Source organism: Lepus europaeus, chromosome 13, assembly GCF_033115175.1.
Source record: "Lepus europaeus isolate LE1 chromosome 13, mLepTim1.pri, whole genome shotgun sequence".
NCBI classification, from domain to species: domain Eukaryota; kingdom Metazoa; phylum Chordata; class Mammalia; order Lagomorpha; family Leporidae; genus Lepus; species Lepus europaeus.
The window spans coordinates 43479726-43502985 of NC_084839.1; the positions used below are offsets into that span (position 1 = coordinate 43479726).

The window sequence follows — 23260 nt, forward strand, 5'->3', positions numbered from 1 at the left end:
TATTTATCTGACATCATCATCATCATCACTAATGTTATCATATTGTTTTCTGAGAAGGGAAGGGGAAACAAAGAGAAGCAGCATTTACTCACCTATGTGGCAGACTCTGTGCACACCAGTCTGAATCACTACAACCATAACAGGGCAGGTGTTGTCTCCCGTCTTCCAGCTGAGAAGCTGAACTGTGGCTCAGCAGAGTGAAAAAATTGCTGAAGTCTCCTAGAGAGGGATGCAGTGGAGGTGAGAGTCACACCCACAGCTGACGCTGCGACCCATGTTTTTCCTTTGACCATGTAATCTCACTCTACCACACACAGGAAAACAGATCTGTCAGCTCCACCAATCCAATAAATTTCTATGTTAGGGAAATTTGGTTGTTTTCTCTCTCTCTTGATTTCTTGGGAGATTTGTTAACATGGAACTTTAGTATGAGTGGCTCCATTCTGATTTCTTTTTTTTTTTTTTTTTTTTTTTTTTTTTTTTTTTTTTACAGGCAGAGTGGACAGTGAGAGAGAGAGAGACAGAGAGAAAGGTCTTCCTTTTGCCGTTGGTTCACCCTCCAATGGCTGCCGCGGTAGCACGCTGCGGCCGGCGCACCGCGCTGTTCCGATGGCAGGAGCCAGGTGCTTCTCCTGGTCTCCCATGGGGTGCAGGACCCAAGGACTTGGGCCATCCTCCACTGCACTCCCTAGCCACAGCAGAGAGCTGGCCTGGAAGAGGGGCAACCGGGACAGGATCGGTGCCCCGACCAGGACTAGAACCCGGTGTGCCGGCGCCGCAAGGCGGAGGATTAGCCTAGTGAGCCGCGGCGCCGGCCTGATTTCTTTTTTTTTTTAAACAGATGAGGTCCACTCCTGTTTGGAACCCTGTTCTGATATTTTTTTTTAAGATTTATTAATTTATTTGAAAGGCAGAGTTATGGGGGAGGTCGGGGTTGGGGGAGAGATCTTCCATCTGCTGGTTTACTCCCCAAATAGCTGAAATGGCCAGGGCTCAGCCAGGTTGAAGGCAGGAGCCAGGAGCTTCTTCCAGGTCTCACACATGTGTGGCAGGGGCCCAAGCGCGTGGGCCATCCTCTGCTGGCTTCCCAGAAGCATTAGCAGGGAACTGGATTGCCAGTGGAGCAACCAGGACAAGAATAGGCACCCAGATGGGATACCAGCATGATAAGCAGTGCCTTAACCTGCTATGCCACATTAATTTGAAAGGCAGAGTGAAAGAGAGGAAGAGACACAGAAAGAGATCTCAAAATCTGCTGGTTCACTCCCCAGATGGCTGCAGTGGCCAGTACCAGACACATTAGCAAGAAGGTAGATCAGAAGCAGAGCAGCTGGGACTCAAACCAGCACTCCAATACAGGAAGCTGGCATTGCAAGCCACGGCTTAACCTGCTGTGCCACACGCTGGTGCCTGCATGTTTATTTTTCGGTCTATTCTGCTGGGGCCTAGTGCAGAAGCTTAATCTAAAACAATGGTCTCCCATAATTTTTAAACAACAGCAAGAAGAAACTTTGGACAGTGTGAGTGTATAGTTATTCAACAAGTCTCTACTGAGGGCCTTTAGCATTGTAGAGGATTACAAGTGCACTAAACTCTAGTTCCTGCCCTCGTGTTGCTGACAATCCAGATACCATACAACTGCCATCCAATGGGCATTGCAATTAAGAAACAGCTCATATGGCTTCAAGGACAGTCAGCCAGATTACAGCGACAAGGACAGTTGAAGACAGATTCACAAGAGAGGAAATTCTTGAGGTCTGAAGGAAAGTCGGAGTTCAGATGGGTGCATAGGAGAACATTCTGGGCAGAGACAACCACGTGGATGAAGACACAAAGGCACAGAGGTCAAAACTCAGAAGGCAGTTTCAGAAATGGGTACAGGACCTGCCTGAGAGGAGCAGAGGTACATGTTGGGCAACAGTAACTGGGTATGCATGTTAGTGGTATAAAATTCAGGGTACCGACACCAAGCCAACTGGCCCCAGGCTTTCTCAACTGGCACCATTACCATTTTGGACTAGTGCTACACCCACAGCTGTCCCATCTGCGTAGCAAAACTGCTGCCATGTTGGGACCCTCAGGCTGGAGGGGTGGGGTCAGTGCTCCGCGGAGTGAAGCCCCAGGCAGTTCCCATGCAGTCAGCGGTCGTCATGGCCCCTGGCGGCTAGAAAGGCACGAAACTGCCAGCTTGGCTCAGAGAACTTTCCTTGCTGTTGCTTTTGTTTAATTTTAGCAGTGCTTTTTCATTGTGCTATGTGCAGTCAAGTGGGGTACAGGTGGGACACCAGGATTCAATAAACTTTACCTCCGGGAACATATCCTTGTGGGCACCGCTATTCATCCAGGCTGTGCACAATGCAGCCTGGGCATTGACCTCAAATGGCACTCTGGGAACATTGCTCGATCCCACGGAGCAGCTGGAGCTGCTTAGCTTTGATGAAGGAGATGGCACGGCAGAAGCCCACTTGGAGATGTTATTAGGAAATGTGCACGCCCAAAAAAGATTCCAAAAGAGAGCAAAAATTAGCAAAGATTCCCAAGAGAATTTTGCCAAAAGAATATAAACAATATCTAACTAGTGGGCAGTGGTGGACTCGTCCTCGGTGGGCCCCACAAGCGGGAAAATATTTACCCCCTCTAGTTATTATTCAGGTAGCAAATTAGAGTGTGTGAGAGGAGGTTGAGATAAAATGATCAAGAAATTTATAAAAGAAAAATTGTCTTTAAGTTAAAAAATGAACTCTCTGTGACCTTTCATAAAAGTGCAAAAACGATTCTCACGGCACATGTAGATTGAAAAACCGAAACCACTATTGTCTCACATGTGAGTTAGAATGCCCTGCTGATTAATGATTGTAAGCGTAATTTCTTTGCCTGGAAGCCTGTATTTGCTTTGCCAAGTTCCGTGTAAAAGCGGAATAAAAGCTTATGCTTTGCAGCAAATAAACGCAGCAGCATACTCATACAATTTGGGTGTCTGTCTGTCATTCCCCCCGTCGATTCTTGCTCTCCTGAACACCTTCGCCCTCGTTCTCCCTCGGTCTGAGGCCTCTGATAGAGCCGGTCCGTGGCAGGTGGCGCCCGAACAGGGACTCGAAGGACAGGTAATCTTTCTCTTTCTCCTTTTTCTTCAGAGCAAGGACGACTCTTACCAAGGGACTGCAGCCCTGCCAGTAAAGGCTCACTGGTTAAGTGTAAGTAATCTTATAAGGGGAATCATGGGGCATGCTTTAACTAAGAATGAAAAAATGTTGGTGGTCATGTTACAGAAAATGTTGACTAAAACTGGCTTTCCTGTCTCAGTCAAAACGGTAGAAACTTTTACTTCGTTCCTCAGGAGGGTAAGTCCTTGGTTCCTGGAGGGAGGCTCTATGACTTTAGAAGATTGGAAAAAGGTTGGTAAAGAAATGCGTAGGTACGTACAAAGTCAAGGGGAAAATACCCTGCCCCCGCAAGCATATCAATTATGGTATCAAATTCGTGAACTTTTAGCAGAAACTACTCCCTTTGAGGGACTCTGCAGGGAAACAGCCTCAGAGGCTGGTGAGGGACCAGTGTATGAAGAAATGATGGAAAAAGAGAGGCAGAAGGAAGCGACTCCCTTGATGGCTTCGGCCCCAGAATTATTTTATGCCTCTATTAACAGAGATGATGGGGATGAGGTTGATTGGTCAGAATTAGAAAGGAGACAAGCAGAGGAAGATTGGGAGGATGATTTTCGAGACCATCATCCCATGCCTTTAATGTCTCTGCCTGGAGCCTCTAAAACATCACGGCCGATCCCAAAACCCCGGAGGCGTCCTCCTCTGCCCCCTACAGGATTTCAAGGAGCAGTCGCAGAGGCGAGGAGAAATGGGGATTTGTCCTTGGGAATGTTCCCTGTTACAGAGGTATTTGAGAATGATGAAGAACCGACCTGGGAACCAATGCCATTAAAGACTTTAAAGGAATTGCAAAGTGCAGTTAAGACTAATGGGGCTACAGCTCCCTATACTTTGCAAGTGTTAGAGATGGTGGCTAGTCTATGGCTGACACCGTATGATTGGATACAGACAGCTAAGGCCACTTTGACCCCCGGGGATTATATTCTCTGGCGAACAGATTATGAGGACCGAAGCAAAGATACTATAGTACAATCTATAAAAAAGAAGGGACCTAAGCCCACGATGTCTATGCTTATGGGGACAGAAGAATATACCTCACCTCAGGCTCAGACCAAAATTCCTAGAGATATATTGACTTTAATAACTAATAATGCTGTACAGGCATGGCGTACATTGCCACCTCCAGGAACCAAGGGGGGAACGCTAGCTAGTATAAGACAGGGAACTGAAGAACCTTATCAAGATTTTATATCCAGGCTGGAGGAGGCTGTCACGAGAATGCTTCCTCCTTCAGAGGGCACTGACATCCTTCTTAAGCAGTTGGCTTGGGAGAATGCCAATCCCCTTTGTCAAGATTTAATTCGGCCTTTAAGGAAGACAGGAACGCTCCAGGATTATATTAAAGCATGTTTAGATGCCTCACCAGCAGTAGTGCAAGGAATGGCCTATGCTGCAGCAATGAAGGGACAGAAGTTTAGCGCCTATGTAAAGAAAACATATGGAGGAGGCTCAAAGTCTCCCCCCATGAATGCTTGCTACAATTGTGGACAATCTGGACACATGCAAAAGGACTGCAAGCATTCAAAAGGAGACCCCCAAAAGAGGGAAGCTCCTGGATTATGTCCCCGCTGTAAAAAAGGGAGACATTGGAGAAATGAATGTAAGTCAAAGTTCCATAAAGATGGAACCCCTCTAACAAAAGAGGCAGAAAAGGAAAGGGAAACAAAAAACTAAGCTTGGGGCGAGCTCCTAGCCCCGCAGCAAAGGGAGAAGCTGAGAGCTGCGAGAACAATGGCGTGAGCAGTTCTCTTAACCCTAAAGCACCCGAGTTTACTGTACATGATTTAATGAGGGCAACTCCAGGAAGTGCTGGCTTAGATCTTGCTAGCTCTAAGGATATAATTGTATCTAAATGGGACGGAGTAACCTTAATTCCTACTAATGTAAAAGGAACTTTATTACCCCAAACTGTAGGATTAATTATAGGTAGGAGTTCAAATTACACAAAAAATTTTGAGGTATTGCCAGGAGTGTTGGATTCCGATACCGAGAATGATATAAAAATCATGATTAGGCCATTAAAAGAAACAATACAAATTCATAAGGGGCAAAGAATTGCACAGCTATTATTATTGCCATATATAAATTTACCTAATAAAATCATGAAAGAATGTAGAGGACAGGGACAATTTGGCAGCACAGAAGGGATATATTTTGTTCAAGAGCTTGGTCAACGTCCCTTCAAAACTATTCATTTAAATGGAAGACAGTTCAGAGGGTTACTGGACACAGGGGCCGATAGGACTTGTATTGCTTCTTCAGATTGGCCTTCTGCCTGGCCCGTACATCGGACAGGCTCTTCTTTGATAGGTTTAGGAACAGCAACTGGGGTATTGCAAAGCTCTGCAATGCTGAAATGGACCGATGAAGGAAAGGAAGGCTACATTCAACCTTATGTCCTTCCCTCCTTACCCTTTACTCTTTGGGGTAGAGACCTTTTGAATGCCATGCAGGTGCGTCTTGTTACGACAGATGCCATGGATGAACAGCATTTTACATAGGGGCCACTGCAGAAAATCTTTTTGCAGATAAAATACAATGGCTGACTCAAGAGCCCGTGTGGGTGAGTCAGTGGCCCCTTACAGAAGAAAAAATGCAGGCTCTTGAGCAGCTAGTGCAAGAACAGTTGGATAAAGGGCATTTGGTAGAGTCGAATAGCCCATGGAACACTCCTGTGTTCGTCATTAAGAAAAAATCTGGCAAGTGGCGTTTGTTACAGGACTTAAGAGCAGTTAATGCTGTTATGAAAGACATGGGTCCATTGCAGCCTGGTTTGCCATCCCCCGTTGCTGTGCCTCAAGGATGGAAAATCATAGTAATAGATTTACAAGATTGTTTTTATACCATAAAATTGCATCCAAAAGATAGTGAATATTTTGCATTTAGTGTTCCTTCAACAAATTTTAAAAGGCCATATAGGAGATATCAATGGGTAACTTTACCTCAGGGTATGAAAAATTCACCAACATTATGTCAAAAATTTGTGGATAAGGCATTACAAGGAATTAGACAAAAATATGATAAAGCATATATTATTCATTATATGGATGATATATTATTGGCCCATGAAATATCAGAAATGTTAGAAAAAATATTATATGACACTATTGAAGCTCTTACTGCTTGTGGTTTAATTATAGCTCCAGACAAAATACAAAGAGAAAGGCCTTTAAATTATTTAGGACAAACCATTAAAGATGATTGTATAGTCTCCCAGAAAATATCAATTAGGAGGGATAAAATGAGAACATTAAATGATTATCAAAAATTATTAGGAGATATTAATTGGCTTCGACCACATTTAAAGATAACCACTGGAGAGTTAAGCCCATTATATATGCTGTTGCATGGAGATTCAGATCCAAAATCATTAAGAACAATCACTCCAGAAGCTATAAAAGCTCTGCAGTTGGTTGAAGAAGCTCTAAGCAAGGCCCGAGTTCAACAGGTAAATTATGAAAAACCTTGGCTACTATTAATATTTGCTACGGAATATACTCCTACAGCATGTTTGTGGCAAGAAGGTGTTTTAGAATGGCTCCATCTACCACACACACAAACAAAGATAGTGGCAGACTATCCTTATTTATGCTCCCTATTAATTACTAAGGGAAGGATGAGATCTAAGGAACTTTTTGGAAAGGAACCAACTTGCATAGTCACTCCTTATAATAAAATGCAAGTGGATGATTTGTTACAAAATAATGATGATTGGGTATTAGCATTACAAAATTATGCAGGACAAATAAAATATCATTATCCCAGACACCCCATCGTAGAATTTGCCAGACATGTAGAATTAATATTTCCATTGTGGTTTTCCTCTCAACCTTTAGAAAGGTCAGATAATATTTTTACAGATGGGTCATCCACGGGTCGAGCTGTGGTCTACAGCCCTGGTCATGGGATTTATGTAGAGAATGGTGAAAAAACATCTGCTCAGCAAGCTGAGATAAGGGCTGTAGTCTTAGCTTTTACTAAGTTTCCACAGGCATTTAACCTTTACTCAGATTCTAGATATGTGGTTAACTTATTTCCTGCCCTAGAAACAGCGCTTTTATCAGGAAAATCTCCCATTCTATCATTATTAAAGCAGTTACAAGAGTTAATACAAAGGAGAACAGAAAAATTTTACATTGGGCATATTCGAGGACATACTAAATTACCAGGACCCTTAGCACAGGGGAATGCTATTGCTGATATATTTACTCAACCATTTGTAGGGAATGTGCAGGAGGCACAACAAAGTCATAAATTGCATCATCAAAATGCTTCTTCTTTAAGAAAAATGTTTTCCCTTACTAGAGAGCAGGCAAGGCAAATTGTGAAACAGTGTGTACATTGTCCGGAAGTGTATCATCCTTTAAAAATGGGAGTTAATCCCAGAGGCTTGAAAGCTAATGTAATTTGGCAAATGGATGTGACGCATGTAGCTTCTTTTGGGAAATTAGCTTATGTGCATGTTACTGTGGACACCTTTTCGCATTTTGTGCATGCCTCTGCAAGAACAGGAGAGGCAGTAAAGGATGTTGTACAACATCTAGTGCAATGTTTTCAAATCATGGGGGTGCCATCACAAATAAAAACGGACAATGGCCCTGCATATACTTCAAAGGCTTTTGCCACCTTTTGTGCACAATGGCATATTGTGCATGTGACAGGAATTCCTTATAATCCACAAGGGCAAGCCATTATAGAAAGGACTCATCAAACTTTAAAATTACAAATAGAAAGGCTGCAAAAGGCAAATTCATATTTCTCAGCACATCATATACTGTCTCATTGTTTATTTGTGTTAAATCATTTAAATGTTGATGATAAAAATTTAACTGCAGCCTTAAAACATTGGGATCAAGAAGTATATAAAACACCATTACCTAAAGTCCTATGGAAGGATTTATTAACTGGAACATGGAAAGGTCCAGATTTGCTAATAACCTCGGGACGAGGCTATGCTTGTGTTTTTCCACAGAATGCTGACGTCCCGATCTGGATCCCGGATCGCCTTATCCGGCCAGCTCTTGGGACAGCGCCGCGGGAAGCGACGCTGGAAGAAGAACAAGAAGCAGACAGTCAACAAGCTGAAGAAGCTGAAGATAACATCAGCCGAGAAGGAAATCACGTGGACAAAGATCAAGAACCTCATTCGCGCAGCGAAGGCGTTGCTACATGAACAAGGGAGACCCCTTTCTGCCCCCTATTATTTTTTGGCCTTTTTAGCCTTAGTCTCGGCACCGATGGGGGAAGTGGAGGGGATTTCCTATTGGGCCTATGTACCAAATCCTCCAATTATTCAGCCAGTGGGATGGTTAGACAGAGAGCCTATTAAAGTGCTAACTAATGATTCTGTAAGAATGGGAGGAGCTCAAGGTTCTGATGAAAGATATTCCACCTCTTCATTAATAACCTTTGAGGGAAGAGCAGATTCTCTGCCCATTTGCTTGTCACTTAAGGGGGAACCACCATCGGGCTGTCTTCCTACCTCATACAGAACTTTTCTAGCAGATGGACCAGATAAGACGAGCTCAATAGAAAGTGGAATATCTGGTGGTAAGAAACGGGAGCAGAAGCGATGGATGTGGGAAAGGCAACTGCAGGTAGTAGGGCAAGCACTTTATAATGATAATTGTACAGTCATTCCTGCTGTGTCTATGCCCACAACACCATGTGAGCTTAAATTTCCTACTTCCAAATCAGATGAATTGTGGGATTCTTCTTTGACAAAAAATCCAACATGGCTGTCATGTGGTTTTCATAATTCGGCTACATTTTATGATCCTGATAATTTAGGACTAAGAATTTGGGATTTTTCTAATAATATATGTAAACGCAGCTGGAATCTGGAACATTACATTAATGCTGTGGATAGATTTCATGGATATCGATATGAAAGACATGGGGAACCTTTAAGGCGATGGTTTTCTCCAGGATATGTGGAACCTATTTTATATGCCAGAAAAGGGAATAAAATTAGGAAGCATTTAGATTTGTTTAGACTGTCTGCAGCTGCTAATATGATTCTTGAGAAGCGTCCAAATCAGACAAAATCAGAACCTATCAGTGTCAAAGCTTGTGTTGCTTATCCAAATGCTCTTTTGTTGGTTCCTCCTACTGGTTCTTTAAATATTAGTGCAGAACGGCAATCATATAGATTATTATGTTATCAATGCGTGTTGACAAATTGTATAGGGTCCACAGTGCAGAAAAAGTATTATGCTATGCTAATAGTGCGCCGACCTCCCTTTATAATGTTGCCAGTAGAATTAGGAAAAAATGCATGGTATGATAATTCTGCTTTGCAAGTACTTGATATGTTATCTGAATTGTTAAGGCCAAAAAGATTTGTTGCTTCATTGATACTAGGAATAACTGCTTTAATTTCTATTGTTACTACATTTGCTGTGGCTACTACTGCATTAGAGAACGGAATTCGGACTGCTCATTATGTAAATACATTAAACAGGAATATTACAATGGCTTTATTAAGACAAGAAGCAATTGATCAAAAATTGGAAGCTAAAATCAATGTGTTGGAGGAAGTGGTCCTCGCTTTAGGACAAGATATTGCTAACTTGAAGACAATGTTCTCTGCACGCTGTCATAGTAGTTTTAAATCAATTTGTGTAACACCATTGTTGTATAATACTTCACAACCTTGGGAGAAAGTGAAAGCACATGTGCAGGGCGTGTGGCATGATAATGATATTACACATGACCTACATGCTTTGCAAAAGGAAATAGCGGTAGTAAGCCAGTCTAGATTGCAACTAGGGGATTTAAATGAATTAGCAGAAAGTATAGGATCGGGAATAAAGGCTCTAAATCCTATCAATTGGAAAAACTACTTAATTTATATAGGAGTTTTAGCTGCAATAGTATTGGTGGTGATTTTATTGTTTCCTGGAGTGTTTAAATGTATACTCACTTCATTGCGGGATGTGCAGCAGGAAGTTTTCGAGCTTCGTCTTAAAAACAAAGGGGGAATTGCTACACCCACAGCTGTCCCATCTGCGTAGCAAAACTGCTGCCATGTTGGGACCCTCAGGCTGGAGGGGTGGGGTCAGTGCTCCGCGGAGTGAAGCCCCAGGCAGTTCCCATGCAGTCAGCGGTCGTCATGGCCCCTGGCGGCTAGAAAGGCACGAAACTGCCAGCTTGGCTCAGAGAACTTTCCTTGCTGTTGCTTTTGTTTAATTTTAGCAGTGCTTTTTCATTGTGCTATGTGCAGTCAAGTGGGGTACAGGTGGGACACCAGGATTCAATAAACTTTACCTCCGGGAACATATCCTTGTGGGCACCGCTATTCATCCAGGCTGTGCACAATGCAGCCTGGGCATTGACCTCAAATGGCACTCTGGGAACATTGCTCGATCCCACGGAGCAGCTGGAGCTGCTTAGCTTTGATGAAGGAGATGGCACGGCAGAAGCCCACTTGGAGATGTTATTAGGAAATGTGCACGCCCAAAAAAGATTCCAAAAGAGAGCAAAAATTAGCAAAGATTCCCAAGAGAATTTTGCCAAAAGAATATAAACAATATCTAACTAGTGGGCAGTGGTGGACTCGTCCTCGGTGGGCCCCACAAGCGGGAAAATATTTACCCCCTCTAGTTATTATTCAGGTAGCAAATTAGAGTGTGTGAGAGGAGGTTGAGATAAAATGATCAAGAAATTTATAAAAGAAAAATTGTCTTTAAGTTAAAAAATGAACTCTCTGTGACCTTTCATAAAAGTGCAAAAACGATTCTCACGGCACATGTAGATTGAAAAACCGAAACCACTATTGTCTCACATGTGAGTTAGAATGCCCTGCTGATTAATGATTGTAAGCGTAATTTCTTTGCCTGGAAGCCTGTATTTGCTTTGCCAAGTTCCGTGTAAAAGCGGAATAAAAGCTTATGCTTTGCAGCAAATAAACGCAGCAGCATACTCATACAATTTGGGTGTCTGTCTGTCATTCCCCCCGTCGATTCTTGCTCTCCTGAACACCTTCGCCCTCGTTCTCCCTCGGTCTGAGGCCTCTGATAGAGCCGGTCCGTGGCAGACTAGATCATTCTTTGTGTGTGAGGCAGAGGTAGGGAGGACAGGGGTGCCTCCCATACACTGTAGGAAGCTTAGCAGCATCTCTGGTTTCTACCTACTAAGAACAAATTGCTCCCCTAAAAAGTCTACAGAGCATTCAAGAGAAACACCTCCTCACACCTGACTGAGGAGTGACCAGACAGGACTACAATCTTGTCCACCAGGTCAGCTGGACCTGGGTGAGGTGCACATAGGGTCTGTTTCACCTCTGCATCTGGAGCAACATTGTGTCTCTACCTTCCTTATCTAGTCCCAGAAATGGTCTTAGTATGCATCAGTGGCCTCTTTCCAGGGACACTCTGAAGATGTTTACCACCAATCACATTCTAAAGAAAATCTCCACTTGCAGGAAAGTTCCCTCACTTACCTAAGTCCACCTTTCAGGCAAGCCAATGTACATTCACTGGGTAATGGTATCGAAAAATTGCTGTCATGAAATATATAAATTCTGGCCAGCACCGCGGCTCAATAGGCTAATCCTCTGCCTGCGGCGCCGGCACACCGGGTTCTAGTCCCGGTCAGGGCGCCGGATTCTGTCCCGGTTGCTCCTCTTCCAGTCCAGCTCTCTGCTGTGGCCCGGGAAGGCAGTGGAGGATGGCCCATGTCCTTGGGCCCTGCACCTGCGTGGGAGACCAGGAGAAGCACCTGGCTCCTGGCTTCGGTTCAGTGCAGTGCACCAGCTGCAGCGGCCACTGGAGGGTGAACCAACAGCAAAGGAAGACCTTTCTCTCTGTCTCTCTCTCACTGTCCACTCTGCCTGTCAAAAAAAAAAAAAAAAAGAAAGAAAGAAAGAAAGAAAGAAGAAAGAAATATATAAATTCTGATTAGAATCTGACCACTTTATAACACTTCCAAAAACTTACTAAAAGTCACTGGACTTGTGTCTCCTGGACCTAAATCATTCATATTCTGCTCTGAATAAACCCAATATGAACCTTTGTACAGAGCCTGGTTACTTCTGTAGACACTGCTGAATACCCCACCCCAAGTTGTGACACAAAAAATTACATTGCCAGGGCTGGCGTTATGGCATAACAGGTTAAGCTGCCGCCTGTGATCTGGTTCGATACCAGCTGCTCCACTTCCAATCCAGCTCCCTGCTAATGCACCTGAGAAAGCAGCTGAAGATGGCCCAACTCTTTGGGGCCCTCGACCCATGTGAAAGACCCAGATGCAGCTCCTGGCTCCTGGCTTCGGCCTGGCCCAAACCCTGGCTGTTGTACCATTTGGGGAGTGAAGCAGAGGATGGAAGATCTGTTCGTCTCCCCTCTACCCCTGTAACTCTACCTTTCAAATAAATAAAACACATTTTAAGCTGGCGCCATGGCTCAATAGGCTAATCCTCCGCCTAGCGGCGCCGGCACACCTGGTTCTAGTCCTGGTTGGGGCGCCAGATTCTATCCCGGTTGCCCCTCTTCCAGGTCAGCTCTCTGCTGTGGCCCAGAAGTGCAGTGGAGGATGGCCCAAGTGCTTGGGCCTTGCACCCCATGGGAGACCAGGAGAAGCACCTGGCTCCTGCCTTCGGATCAGCACGATGCGCCGGCTGCAGCCCACTGGCTGCGGCGGCCATTGGCGGGTGAACCAACGGCAAAAGGAAGACCTTTCTCTCTGTCTCTCTCTCTGTCTCACTGTCCACTCTGTCAAAAAAAAAAAAAAATTTTAAAAAAATGATATTGCCAAATGTCCCTTGGGAGGCAACAATGCCCCCTGGTTGAGAGGCACTGGGTTAAAGTATTGTGAGTATGTGTGTGATGTTCCTCTGGGTTGACAGGCAGGTGAACTTTGTTCCTCTATACGCCATGCTGGCTGCCATGCTCATTGGCCTACTATTGTGGGCTGGCTGATCCTGGTTCTTGTCTCTGGCACAAGAAGGAGTCCAAGGAGGAGACATAAAGAAAGGCCAGCAGGCAAAGTGAAAGGACACATTCAGGCAAACTCAGGAGATCTGCCCTCAGCAGGGTTCAGGGCTGTCCCTTCCTATGATCTGGAGGCATAGGAGATGGTGTCTGGGGTGGGGCTTAATTAACTATTCAAAGGGGGTGGAGTTTGGGGCAGGGTTTGAGTACCACCCATTTTCTTGCTCTTTTTTTTGGTCAGGGCATCAGGTGCCTGATGGGAGTGGGAGTGTCAGTCATGGTGATTTTATTACACTGGCATCATAATGACCTAACAGTCATTGCAGAGACACAGCCTGGCAAAATCACAAAAGCTGTGGTTTTCCACTATAGGTCAAAGAGTTTGGGGAGTGCACACAAGTGGGCTTTGGGCAGTGCACAGAAGTGGGTGGTTTTGGGTGCTGCAGGGAAGAGGTGGGTGGTTTGAGCAGCACGAGCAGGGTTGTCACGTGGGCTGGGGCTGGCAGGGCAGCAGCAGCGAGGCGATGGTGGGGGGGGGCTGACAAACCTCTTGCCAGCGCTGCCTCCCCCCTCCTTCCCTGTGAGCTGCAGTGGGACTCGAGGGTACAGCTGTGGGCAGTGCCCTTACTCACCACCGCCAGTTTCAACATGCCTGGAAAATGCCACCGGCGGGGAAGAATAGGTAACAGGCAGCATGCCGACAGCTGAGCCGGTAGGCTGGCGTCTGAGTGCAGATAAAACCCCTGAACAAAGACATAAATGAAAGCACATGGAAAGCTCTGAAGCAATGAAATGCTCCCATCGAGAATGATGGGAAAATGTTCCAGCTCCTTCTGAACACCGAGTCCGTTAGCAATAGAACACATCGTGATTGAACCAAAGTTGGGCAGAGACCATGCTATCCAACTAGACCTGGCACCAGGCCAACAGCAGCCCCTGATCAGTGCCAGCTGGGATGTTTCGAGGACTGCCTTCTTGCCCTCTGTGCCGGGCAGGCTGTTGATACAAGAGCCCTGTGAAAATGTTTACCATCGTTCTGGCTTTTCCTAATTAGAGTTTCTGGAACCACAAACTTTTCTCAGGGTCTTTGACACGGAGAATGGAATGTCAAGGGCGTGTGTTGGAACAGAGCTTGTGTGCAGCCGAGTCACCTTGCAAAGCCAAGGTTTCCATCCCCTGCAGGCCTTGCCACAACCTGTTCCCTTTTGTCCAGAAAGAAAGGCTCATGAAATATCCACGGGGAGGCCCAGGAGTCTTCCAAAGTTTCCTGTGGCTGGGGGCAGGTGTTTGGTACAGCAGTGAAGCCACTGCTCGGGACACCACCTTCCATGTCGGAAGGTACCTTGTGTTCAGGTGCTGCCTCTGTTCCTGATTCCAGCTTCCTCCTAGTGCACAGCCCGGGAGGCAGCAGGCAATGGAAGTCCAAGTGTTTGAGTCCCTGCCAGCAATATAGGAGATCTGTATTGAATTCCATGCTCCTGCTTCTCCTTGGCCGAGGCCTGGTCACTGGGGGCACGTGTGGAGTGAACCAGCAAGCAGATGAAAAATCTCTCTCTACCTTCCAAATAGAATAAAATAAATGTAAATGTCCTATAACCGAGATGTTCAGAAGGCCAAACCTCTGAGGCAATGATCCCTAGCATCTAGTGAGTATTGACCACCCAGTCCCGCCACGAGTGAGGAAGCCGAGGCTTGTTGGCGGTAGCTGATCTGCTAAGGACACAGAGATGTCACCACTGGTACAGAGAACTGAACCAGCGCCACGTGGCTCCTGAGTCCCTTAACTTCCACACTGCCTCCGTATTCAGCAGTCCAGCTGCTATGTGGAGAAGCTCCTAGACTGTGCTTTGCGTTTTATCCTCACAACCACTCTGAAAATTATTCCCACTTGAGAGGTAAGCGAAAGAGAGGTCACTCGCCCAGCCACAGAGCTCAGCAATGGAGGCGGCTGCAACCCTGGCAGTTTGAGTGTAGACCCCGACCACCTCGCCTAACTGCCTGACTGACCCACGCCCCTACACCTCTCGGGCTGTGGTCCTTCATTCTCTGAAGAGGCACTGTGAACTTGGGAGACAATCAGTACACGTTGAATTGCCTGTCAACCACATACGATTGGGTTTTCCCCAGAGCCCTGTTACACAGTGTCAGGTGATTTGATGGACATTGAACATTATAACCATAGGGGCCTGGGCCTTCCTTGCACGGCCACGGCTGGCTTCTTCCTTGATGTCCCACCCTATTCCCGGACCTGTAGAACCTTCACTGTCGCTGCTCTGTCACTGGATGCCAGCTTTCTTCTCTGTCCTGGGGTCCAGCTGTGCTCACACAGAAGGCAGGAATCTGTCTAGATAGTGGGGCAAAGCATGTCCTCGTGGGACACAAGTGACTGAATCCCCCACTTCTGTCAACCTTGTCTGCTTATTTGGGGCTCTCATTTCTAACAAGGCAATCTAATCCTCTGTGAGTCCATTCCCCAGGGTGCCCAAGTAATAAAAAAGAGCAAAGTTTAGTGTTACTCTTTGATAAGAGTCCTGTTTAAACAAGATCGTGTACAAAAGCCAGTCTGATCCCACACCCTTCCCCCGGCTCCCTTCTCTCCTTTCCTCCTCTCTTGTTAAAACTGTGGGATTGTACAATGTGTCCCAGCAGCTGGGCTCCCACAGACCTACTGCAAACAAACACCATTTCCCAGCCCTCCCTGCCAGCCCCTCACTGTCCCCACCCCAGGCCTCCCCCTCCTGGCTGGGAGTTGACAGCTTGGGCTCCCCTGGGGGCTGGCTGCCCTGGCTACTCCTGGGCACTTCCCATTGGCACAGGTTCATTTGCATTTTGAAACTAGGGTAAAGTTCGCACTGGGTTGGCTTCAGCACCCTAGGAGGTGCTTGACTCTGGCTAGAAAAAGGCAGACTATGGTAACCCAGGGCTCGGCCCCAAAGCGTTCCAACAACAGGCTTCTCAGTGGCGAGGCTCCCAGCCATGCCTCAGGGACTTGCACCTGTCGGGGTGGGTAGTGGGGGTCTTGTTTTCCCCACCGATGGTCTATGTTGTTTGTTTAGATAATTGCCAGGGTTGGAGCACTTTGAGCCGCAATGGGGCTGTTTTAGCCCTCCTTCCCCTGTATCACCGCTGTCCTCCCAGTCCCCCCAGCCTGAAGACTGCCCCCCAGCTGCACAGTGAGGGTAACACCACTGCTGCCCCAACCTTGGAGCGGGCTGTGATTTCTCCAGCCCTAATAGGCCAAGGATGTGGCAAAGGCTAACAGTGCTGAGTCAGCAGCCAGTGGGGTCGCCCCACCCCTCCAGCCACAGGGGTCCACGGCAGGGAGCTGCAGGCTGAAGTGCCTGCTCCCCCCACAGCCTTGTTTGCACAATTCTGGGCCCCCCGGGCCTGGCAGCCCTTCTGCATGGAACTTCTGGTACATTCCACAGCAGTTGAAAGAGCTTTTGTGCCCCTACAGGAAGAACAGACGGCAAAGGAAGTACACTGTGTGTCTCCTCGCAGGCCCGCCTCAGCAGGCTTGGAAGTCCGGCTTTGCCACAACAGAGCAGCAACAGCTGTGGCCAAACAGGGCACAGCTCAGGAGCAGGTGGTGCCTGAGCCCCCATGCGCAGAGCAGGGCACCCGGCACCTGCACACGCTCACCCTCACCTGCACACATACACACCCTGGCTCACTGCTGCTGCTCGGACTAGCAGGGCAGTGCGTCACTGGGGAGGCCTCCGGCCCACCCCTCGGGAGGGGATGGCTTGGTTTTTCTTCTTTTCCACGGGGCCTCCAGAGGCCTGCGGGGGCCTACGGCTTGGCCATGTGACCTGCCTGCCCAGCGTCACAACCCAGTGTTTCAGGCTTCTCAGTCTACACCATCCCTCAGCCAGGCAGCATCAAAGATCTGCTTTCAGGTCTCCAGCACAGGGTGACCCTGGCTACGGGACGGCTGAAACCCCAGACCATGCACCCGAGATAAAGTGCGTGGAAGACAGCGCCCTGGCTGGGGGAGAGGAGAGCTCTTCTTTCGCCACTTTCTCCCTCCTTGTCTTCCCTGTCCGCCTGTAATCGTCACAGTAGGAGGCCGAGGGTTTGGAGAAGTTTTAAATGTGTCCAATGGCCGGCACCGTGGCTCAACAGGGTAATCCTCCGCCTAGCGGCGCCGGCACCCCGGGTTCTAGTCCCGGTCGGGGCGCCAGATTCTGTCCCAGTTGCCCCTCTTCCAGGCCAGCTCTCTGCTGTGGCCCAGGAGTGCAGTGGAGGATGGCCCAAGTCCTTGGGCCCTGCACCCCATGGGAGACCAGGAGAAGCACCTGGCTCCTGCCATCGGATCAGCGCAGTGCGCTGGCCGCAGCATGCTGGCCGCGGCGGCCTTTGGAGGGTGAACCAACGGCAAAGGAAGACCTTTCTCTCTGTCTCTCTCTCTCTCACTGTCCACTCTGCCTGTCAAAAATTTAAAAAAAAAAAAAAATGTGTTCAATGATCACGCCTGGCTTCATGGTCGCCTGTGACCAGAACGCCACACGTGTCTCCCCACAGACACTCACTGCGGAGTTTGCTGGTCGGGGCCAGTTACCAGCGCATCCCGGTGCACAGGGAGCTCCTACCACACCTCTGACTCGGCGTGTGCTTTCCTGCTCTGTGCCTTGCTACATCCCAAGTGTAAATGCCATAAGCCATCTTGGTGCTCTGCAGAACACGGCCACGCACCCGAGGGTTGGGAAATGCAAGTGCTAGGCCTGGTTCTGCCTGCTGGACCAGTTCCACCTTGAGCAAGCTGACCCCTCTCTCTGGAGGCCTCTGTTGCCTTATTTGTGAAATCTGGGTGTCCCACACTGGCTCCTTCCAGACTCACCCTGGGTGCTCGTTAAAGGCACAGAGGCCGGGATCTCTTGCCTGGATGGGGGTGGGCTGGGGGCTGGAATCTGTATCTTTACACCCAGCAGCCTATTGTATCCTTATCAGCTGGAAGTTTGGAAGCCAGCAGGAGCAGATGTTTGCTAAGGTCCTGGCCGAGGCTGTGATCTGTGGCTTCTGTAAGTAATCTTTTAGAAAGAAGTTCGGCAGTAAATTTGAAATCATCTGGCATTTACTGTAGTTTAGTTAGATCCTCACAGTTTGTTTATAAACACAGAGGGCCACACTGTACTTTCTTTTGCAAAACAGAGCACCAGATGGGTACTCCCTGCTCCTTTGGCTTTTTTGGATTTTTTCCAGGCTTGGCTCTCCCTGCCCACAAACTCGCTCCTTTGGGAACTCAACAAATGTTTCCCAAGCACCTGCGTGACTCACCCTTCTCTGCCCTCCCTCCCTGGGTGGCAACTCAAATGCTACCTTCTCACAGAGCACTTCCACCCAGTTGATCCCCCAGGCCCCCCCACACCCCCACACCCCGCTTTGTTTTCTTCCACAGCACTCATCACTACTAACCTCTTGAACACTTTACGTATCTGCCTGCTCCTCTGTCTCCCCCACCAGGATCCAGGTCTACAAGGACAGCCTGTGCTGGGATGTCTAGTGGGCGTTCAGTAAATATTTGTGGACTCAGTGAATGAAATGCTTGCTGGATGAACTAATGAATAAACAGAATTGGGGAAATGCTATTTTAAAAAAGATTAATTCATTAATTTGAAAAGCAAAGTGACAGAGAAATCTATCTACTTGTTCACTCTCCAAATGCACACAACAGCCAGGACAGGGCCAGGCCAAAGCCAGGACCCAGGAACTCCACCTGGGTCTCCCACATGGGTGGCAAGGGTCCAGGGACTTGGGCCATCATCTGTTGCCTCCCAGGTGCACTAGCAGGAAGCTGTATTGGAAGCACAGAGAAGCCAGGACTTGAACTGGAACTTCAATATGGGCTGGGGGGATCCCAGGCAGTGGGTTAACCGGCTATACCACAACACTTGGCCCATGGCCTGATGTTTGGCCCTAGTGTTTGAGCTGTTGGAGGGGACAGCCCCTCCAGCCCCAGGCAGGGCTCCCCACGTCCCGGCTCACACACACACTGGCCACATCTGAACCCCATGATGGGGGCTGTGTCACTCAGTCTTCTGTCTTGCTCTGTGGCACAGCTCCCTGGCACACACGGTTCAATGATCTGCTCAGAACTCACCCCTCATGCTGTGTCCTTTGACCCCAGCTGTTCCCTTCCCTTCTTTCTCTCCCTTCCCACGAGACTCAATGAGACCTTGGTTGCCTTTGCTCCATCAAGGGGTCATCCAACTCCCAACCATATTCCTGAAGCTTTCTCTAAAAAAGAAAATTTCCTCTAAAAAATAAAATAGAAACAGCAGCTACTGGGATTCATCTCTCCTAGAAGGACTAGGGTAGACTGACAGGACCAAGAGGGAGGGGATATGGAACCAGAGCCTTGAACCCTGGTCTCTGGGGCCAGTGCTGTGGCACAGTGGGTTAACGCCCTGGCCTGAAGCGCCAGTATCCCATATGGGTGCCGGTTTGCGACCCGGCTGCTCTGCTTCCTGTCCAGCTCTCTGCTATGGCCCGGGATAGCAGTAGAAGATGGCCCAAGTTCTTGGGCCCCTGCACCCATGTGGGAGATCCAGAAAAAGCTCCTGGCTCCTGGCTTCAGATCAGCGTAGTTCCAGCCATTGCAGCTGACTGGGAAGTGAACCAGTGGATGGAAGACCTCTCTCTCTCTCTCTCTCTCTCTCTCTCTGCCTCTCCTCTCGCTGTGTAACTCTGACTTTCAAGTATATAAATAAATCTTTTAAAAAAATAAATAAAAGAAAGACAGCAGTTGGTAACATACAGAATGCTTTGGAGTGTCGGGTACTGTTCTTTTTTTTTTTTTTTTTTTTTTTTGACAGGCAGAGTGGACAGTGAGAGAGAGAGACAGAGAGAAAGGTCTTCCTTTGCCGTTGGTTCACCCTCCAATGGCTGCCGCGGCCAGCATGCTGCGGCCGGTGCACCGTGCTGAACCAAAGGCAGGAGCCAGGTGCTTCTCCTGGTCTCCCATGCAGGTGCAGGGCCCAAGCACTTGGGCCATCCTCCACTGCACTCCTGGGCCACAGCAGAGAGCTGGCCTGGAAGAGGAGCAACCGGGACAGAATCCAGCGCCCCGACTGGGACTAGAACCTGGGGTGCCAGCGCCACAGGCGGGGGATTAGCCCAGTGAGCCGTGGCGCCAGCCCGGGTACTGTTCTAAATGCCTACCTATTTATCAACTTATCTGATCTCACCACAACCTGTAGAAGCAAAAATCTGCCCCGCTTCCAAAGTTAGTAAACAGTTCACATACCACTTTCAGCCAAAACAAGACAAAACAAAAACATTTTGCAGGGATGGTGCTGCGGCTTAGTGGCTTATACTGTGGCCTGCTGCACCAGCATCCCAAATGGGCGCCGGTTCAAGACCCAGCTGCTCTGCTTCCAATGCAGCTTCCTGCTAATGTGCATGGGAAAACAGTGGAAGATGACCCAAGTGCTTGGACTCTGGCCAACCACATGAGAAACCCAGAAGAAGCTCCTGCTCCTGGCTTCGGCCTGGCCCAGCCCCAGTCTATGCAGCCATTTGGGGAATGAACAAGCCATCACATGGAAGATCTCTCGATCTCTCTCTGTCTCCCTTCTACAACTCTTCCTTTCAAATAAAATAAAAGAGAGAGAGAGAGAGAAACATTTTGCACTTGAGGTGAATCAAAAGTAGTAGGCTCAACCCTGACTTGTTGTGGTACCCACAATAATAAAAGCTCCATTGTTTCCTGGGAGCCTGGACTCCCATAACAAAAACAGCTCTGGCCTTGATGTTTGTCATGCTGCTGTCTAAAGAAGTCATGGCCTTGGAGAATATGAGAATCATTCAAAGACAGTGAGTGATTGGTTTTACATAATGAGCAGACTAATGTAGACTTGGTGGGTGTGTTAGCTTCCTGGTCGCCATAACAAATGGCTATAGACATAGTGGCTGGAAACAACAGAACCTCATCATCTCACGGTTCAGGAAGTGGACAGTCCAAAATCAAGGTATGGTCTGGGCCCTCCCTGCTCCTCAGGGAGGAAGCTTCCTTGCCTCTCCCAGCTTCTGGTGACTCTAGGAGCTCCTGGGCTACATCACTCCCACCCCTGCCCCCTTGTCTTCTCCCTTTCTGTCCCTTATACAACACTCAGCATGAGATTCAGAGCCCACAAGGAAAACCCAAGAGGATCTTATCTTGAGATCCTTGAGTTCATTACACCTGCAAAGACCCTTTTCTCAAGTAGGATCACATTCGTGAATTCCAGGAGTTAGGAGATGAAGGTACTGTTTTGGTGGTCACCACTCAGCCCACTAGAGCAGCCTTGGTAATTGTGTTAGCTTTGCTGTCTGCCTGAATGCTATTGTGATGTTTTTGTATTTGGAGAGTCAGTCCTGAAGTCTGAATCTCTTGTATTCTTTACAAGTAAATTTTTTCTTCCTTTTTTTTTCTTTATTTATTTGAAAGGTAGAATTATAGAGAGAAAGGGAGGGGGAGAGAGAGAGATCTTTCACTTGCTGGGCTCCCCAAATGGCTGCAATGGCTGGGGCTGGGCCAGGCCAAAGCCAGGAGCCAGGAACTCCACCAAGATCTCCCCCTCTCTGCCTCTCAAATAAATAAATAAATACATTAAAGTACTTTCATATACGCAGCCACTCCACACCTCAGGCCAGTTACGTCTGGATCCGGGAGCCAATGCCAAACCTCCATATTTTTAAAAACCCCTGGAAACTCTAGTGGTCAGAGTTGAGTTCTCAGGGCACAGGGCCACAAGCTCCTACCAGACCATGCTCCACACCCGTCCTCTCTGAAGCCCCTTCCTGCCTCCTGTGTCCACAGACCACGATTCCTGAGTCTGCCAGACCTGGGAACTCCGAATGGTGGACTAAACCTTTGGGGTCTGTGCCAGGGCCTGTTAACGTCAGCAGCAACAGCCTCGGGGCTCCTGCGGTGTGGATGTCTCCATCACCCAGCTCCTCTCTGTGACTTCAGGCGCAGGCAAGAGCAGAATATGGTGGACGGTCCAGGAGAAACCCTACAGGCCTGGGAATCAGAAGGCCTGGACTTAGAGCTCTCTTGGCATTTGTGTTACACTTGGCCTTTCTGGCAGATGGCAAAACAGTGAACAAGTAGCTTTCCCCCCCTCACTACCTATGTACAGGTAAGTCAGCTCTGACTCTCACGGGAATTCATCACTTGTGAAGGGACCATAGCTACCTTTGGTCTGTAGCTTGCCTTGGTAGCAATCCAAGAAAATGCTGGGGCTGGGGGGCGGGGGGGGGGTCTCAGTGGTCCCTCAGCTGCAAACCCTTATGCAATTATAGCTGGCCTGAAAGGAACTCAGCCAAATGAAATCCGGCCCAGAGATCACCAGGCCTGTGCCTTCCCCTGAGAAGCAATGAAGGGGAAGGGTTGCAGTGGAGGGGGTGGTGGATTAGAGGCTGAGAGCTGCTGCTGGCATTCAGCTTGCAGCTCCCAGGGACTGTGGGCAAGGCTGGGACCCGGGCAGCAGGCGCCAGTGTATCCCTGCCAGCAGGCCATGGGGGCCAACGGCCGATCTTTTGTTTTTACTTTACTTGAGAGGAAGAGAGTGAGAAAAAGAGAGATTTCCAATCCACTAAGTCACTCTCCAAATACCTGCAACAGCCAAAACCAGACCAGGTTGAAGCCAGGAACCTGGAACCCAATCTGGGTCTCTGGTGCGGGTGGTGGGGATCCAAGTACTTGAGCATCCCAGGGTGCACATTAGCAAGAAGCTGGGTGGGAAGCAAAGTCAGGATTCAAACCAGGCACTCTGATATGGGGTGTGGGCATCCCAGGTGGTGCATGACCACAACGCCAAATACTTGTCCCAAAGAGCGGCTCACGAAGCCTGGCAACACAAGCTAACTGTCTGACTCACAGCCTGGCAAGCAGAATGCAAAATAAAACAAGGAAACTTAAGCAGAATCGCTGGAAGTAGAGAGCTAACTTTCCCGGGATGAGACGGGTCCTGTCTGAACTTTCATGACACTGGGTCTGAGATACTTCCATCCCCTCTCTGCTTCTCCTCTGCCCATTTAATTTTTTCTCATGTCCTGTGCCCCTGGCTGCTTTCTGGGCTCCCTCCCTCCCACCAGTGTCCCACCCTCATCCCATGCCCCTTCTGCCCTTTTAGTTGACTCGAAACATTGTTGGCAAGACTACAGATGGCAACCAGACAG

At 48.2% G+C, this 23260-nt stretch overlaps 1 protein-coding gene across 1 annotated transcript; it reads left to right on the forward strand.

Moving 5' to 3' along the window:
• The first annotated feature begins 2822 nt into the window (after nt 1–2822).
• LOC133773060 (endogenous retrovirus group K member 21 Env polyprotein-like) lies at nt 2823–10654 on the forward strand. The gene is made up of 2 exons (XM_062210197.1): nt 2823–3194; nt 8137–10654. Exon 2 carries the CDS (start codon nt 8138–8140, stop codon nt 10178–10180), a length of 2043 nt encoding a protein of 680 aa, XP_062066181.1. The 5' UTR covers nt 2823–3194; nt 8137; the 3' UTR covers nt 10181–10654.
• Nucleotides 10655–23260: the final 12606 nt, after the last annotated feature.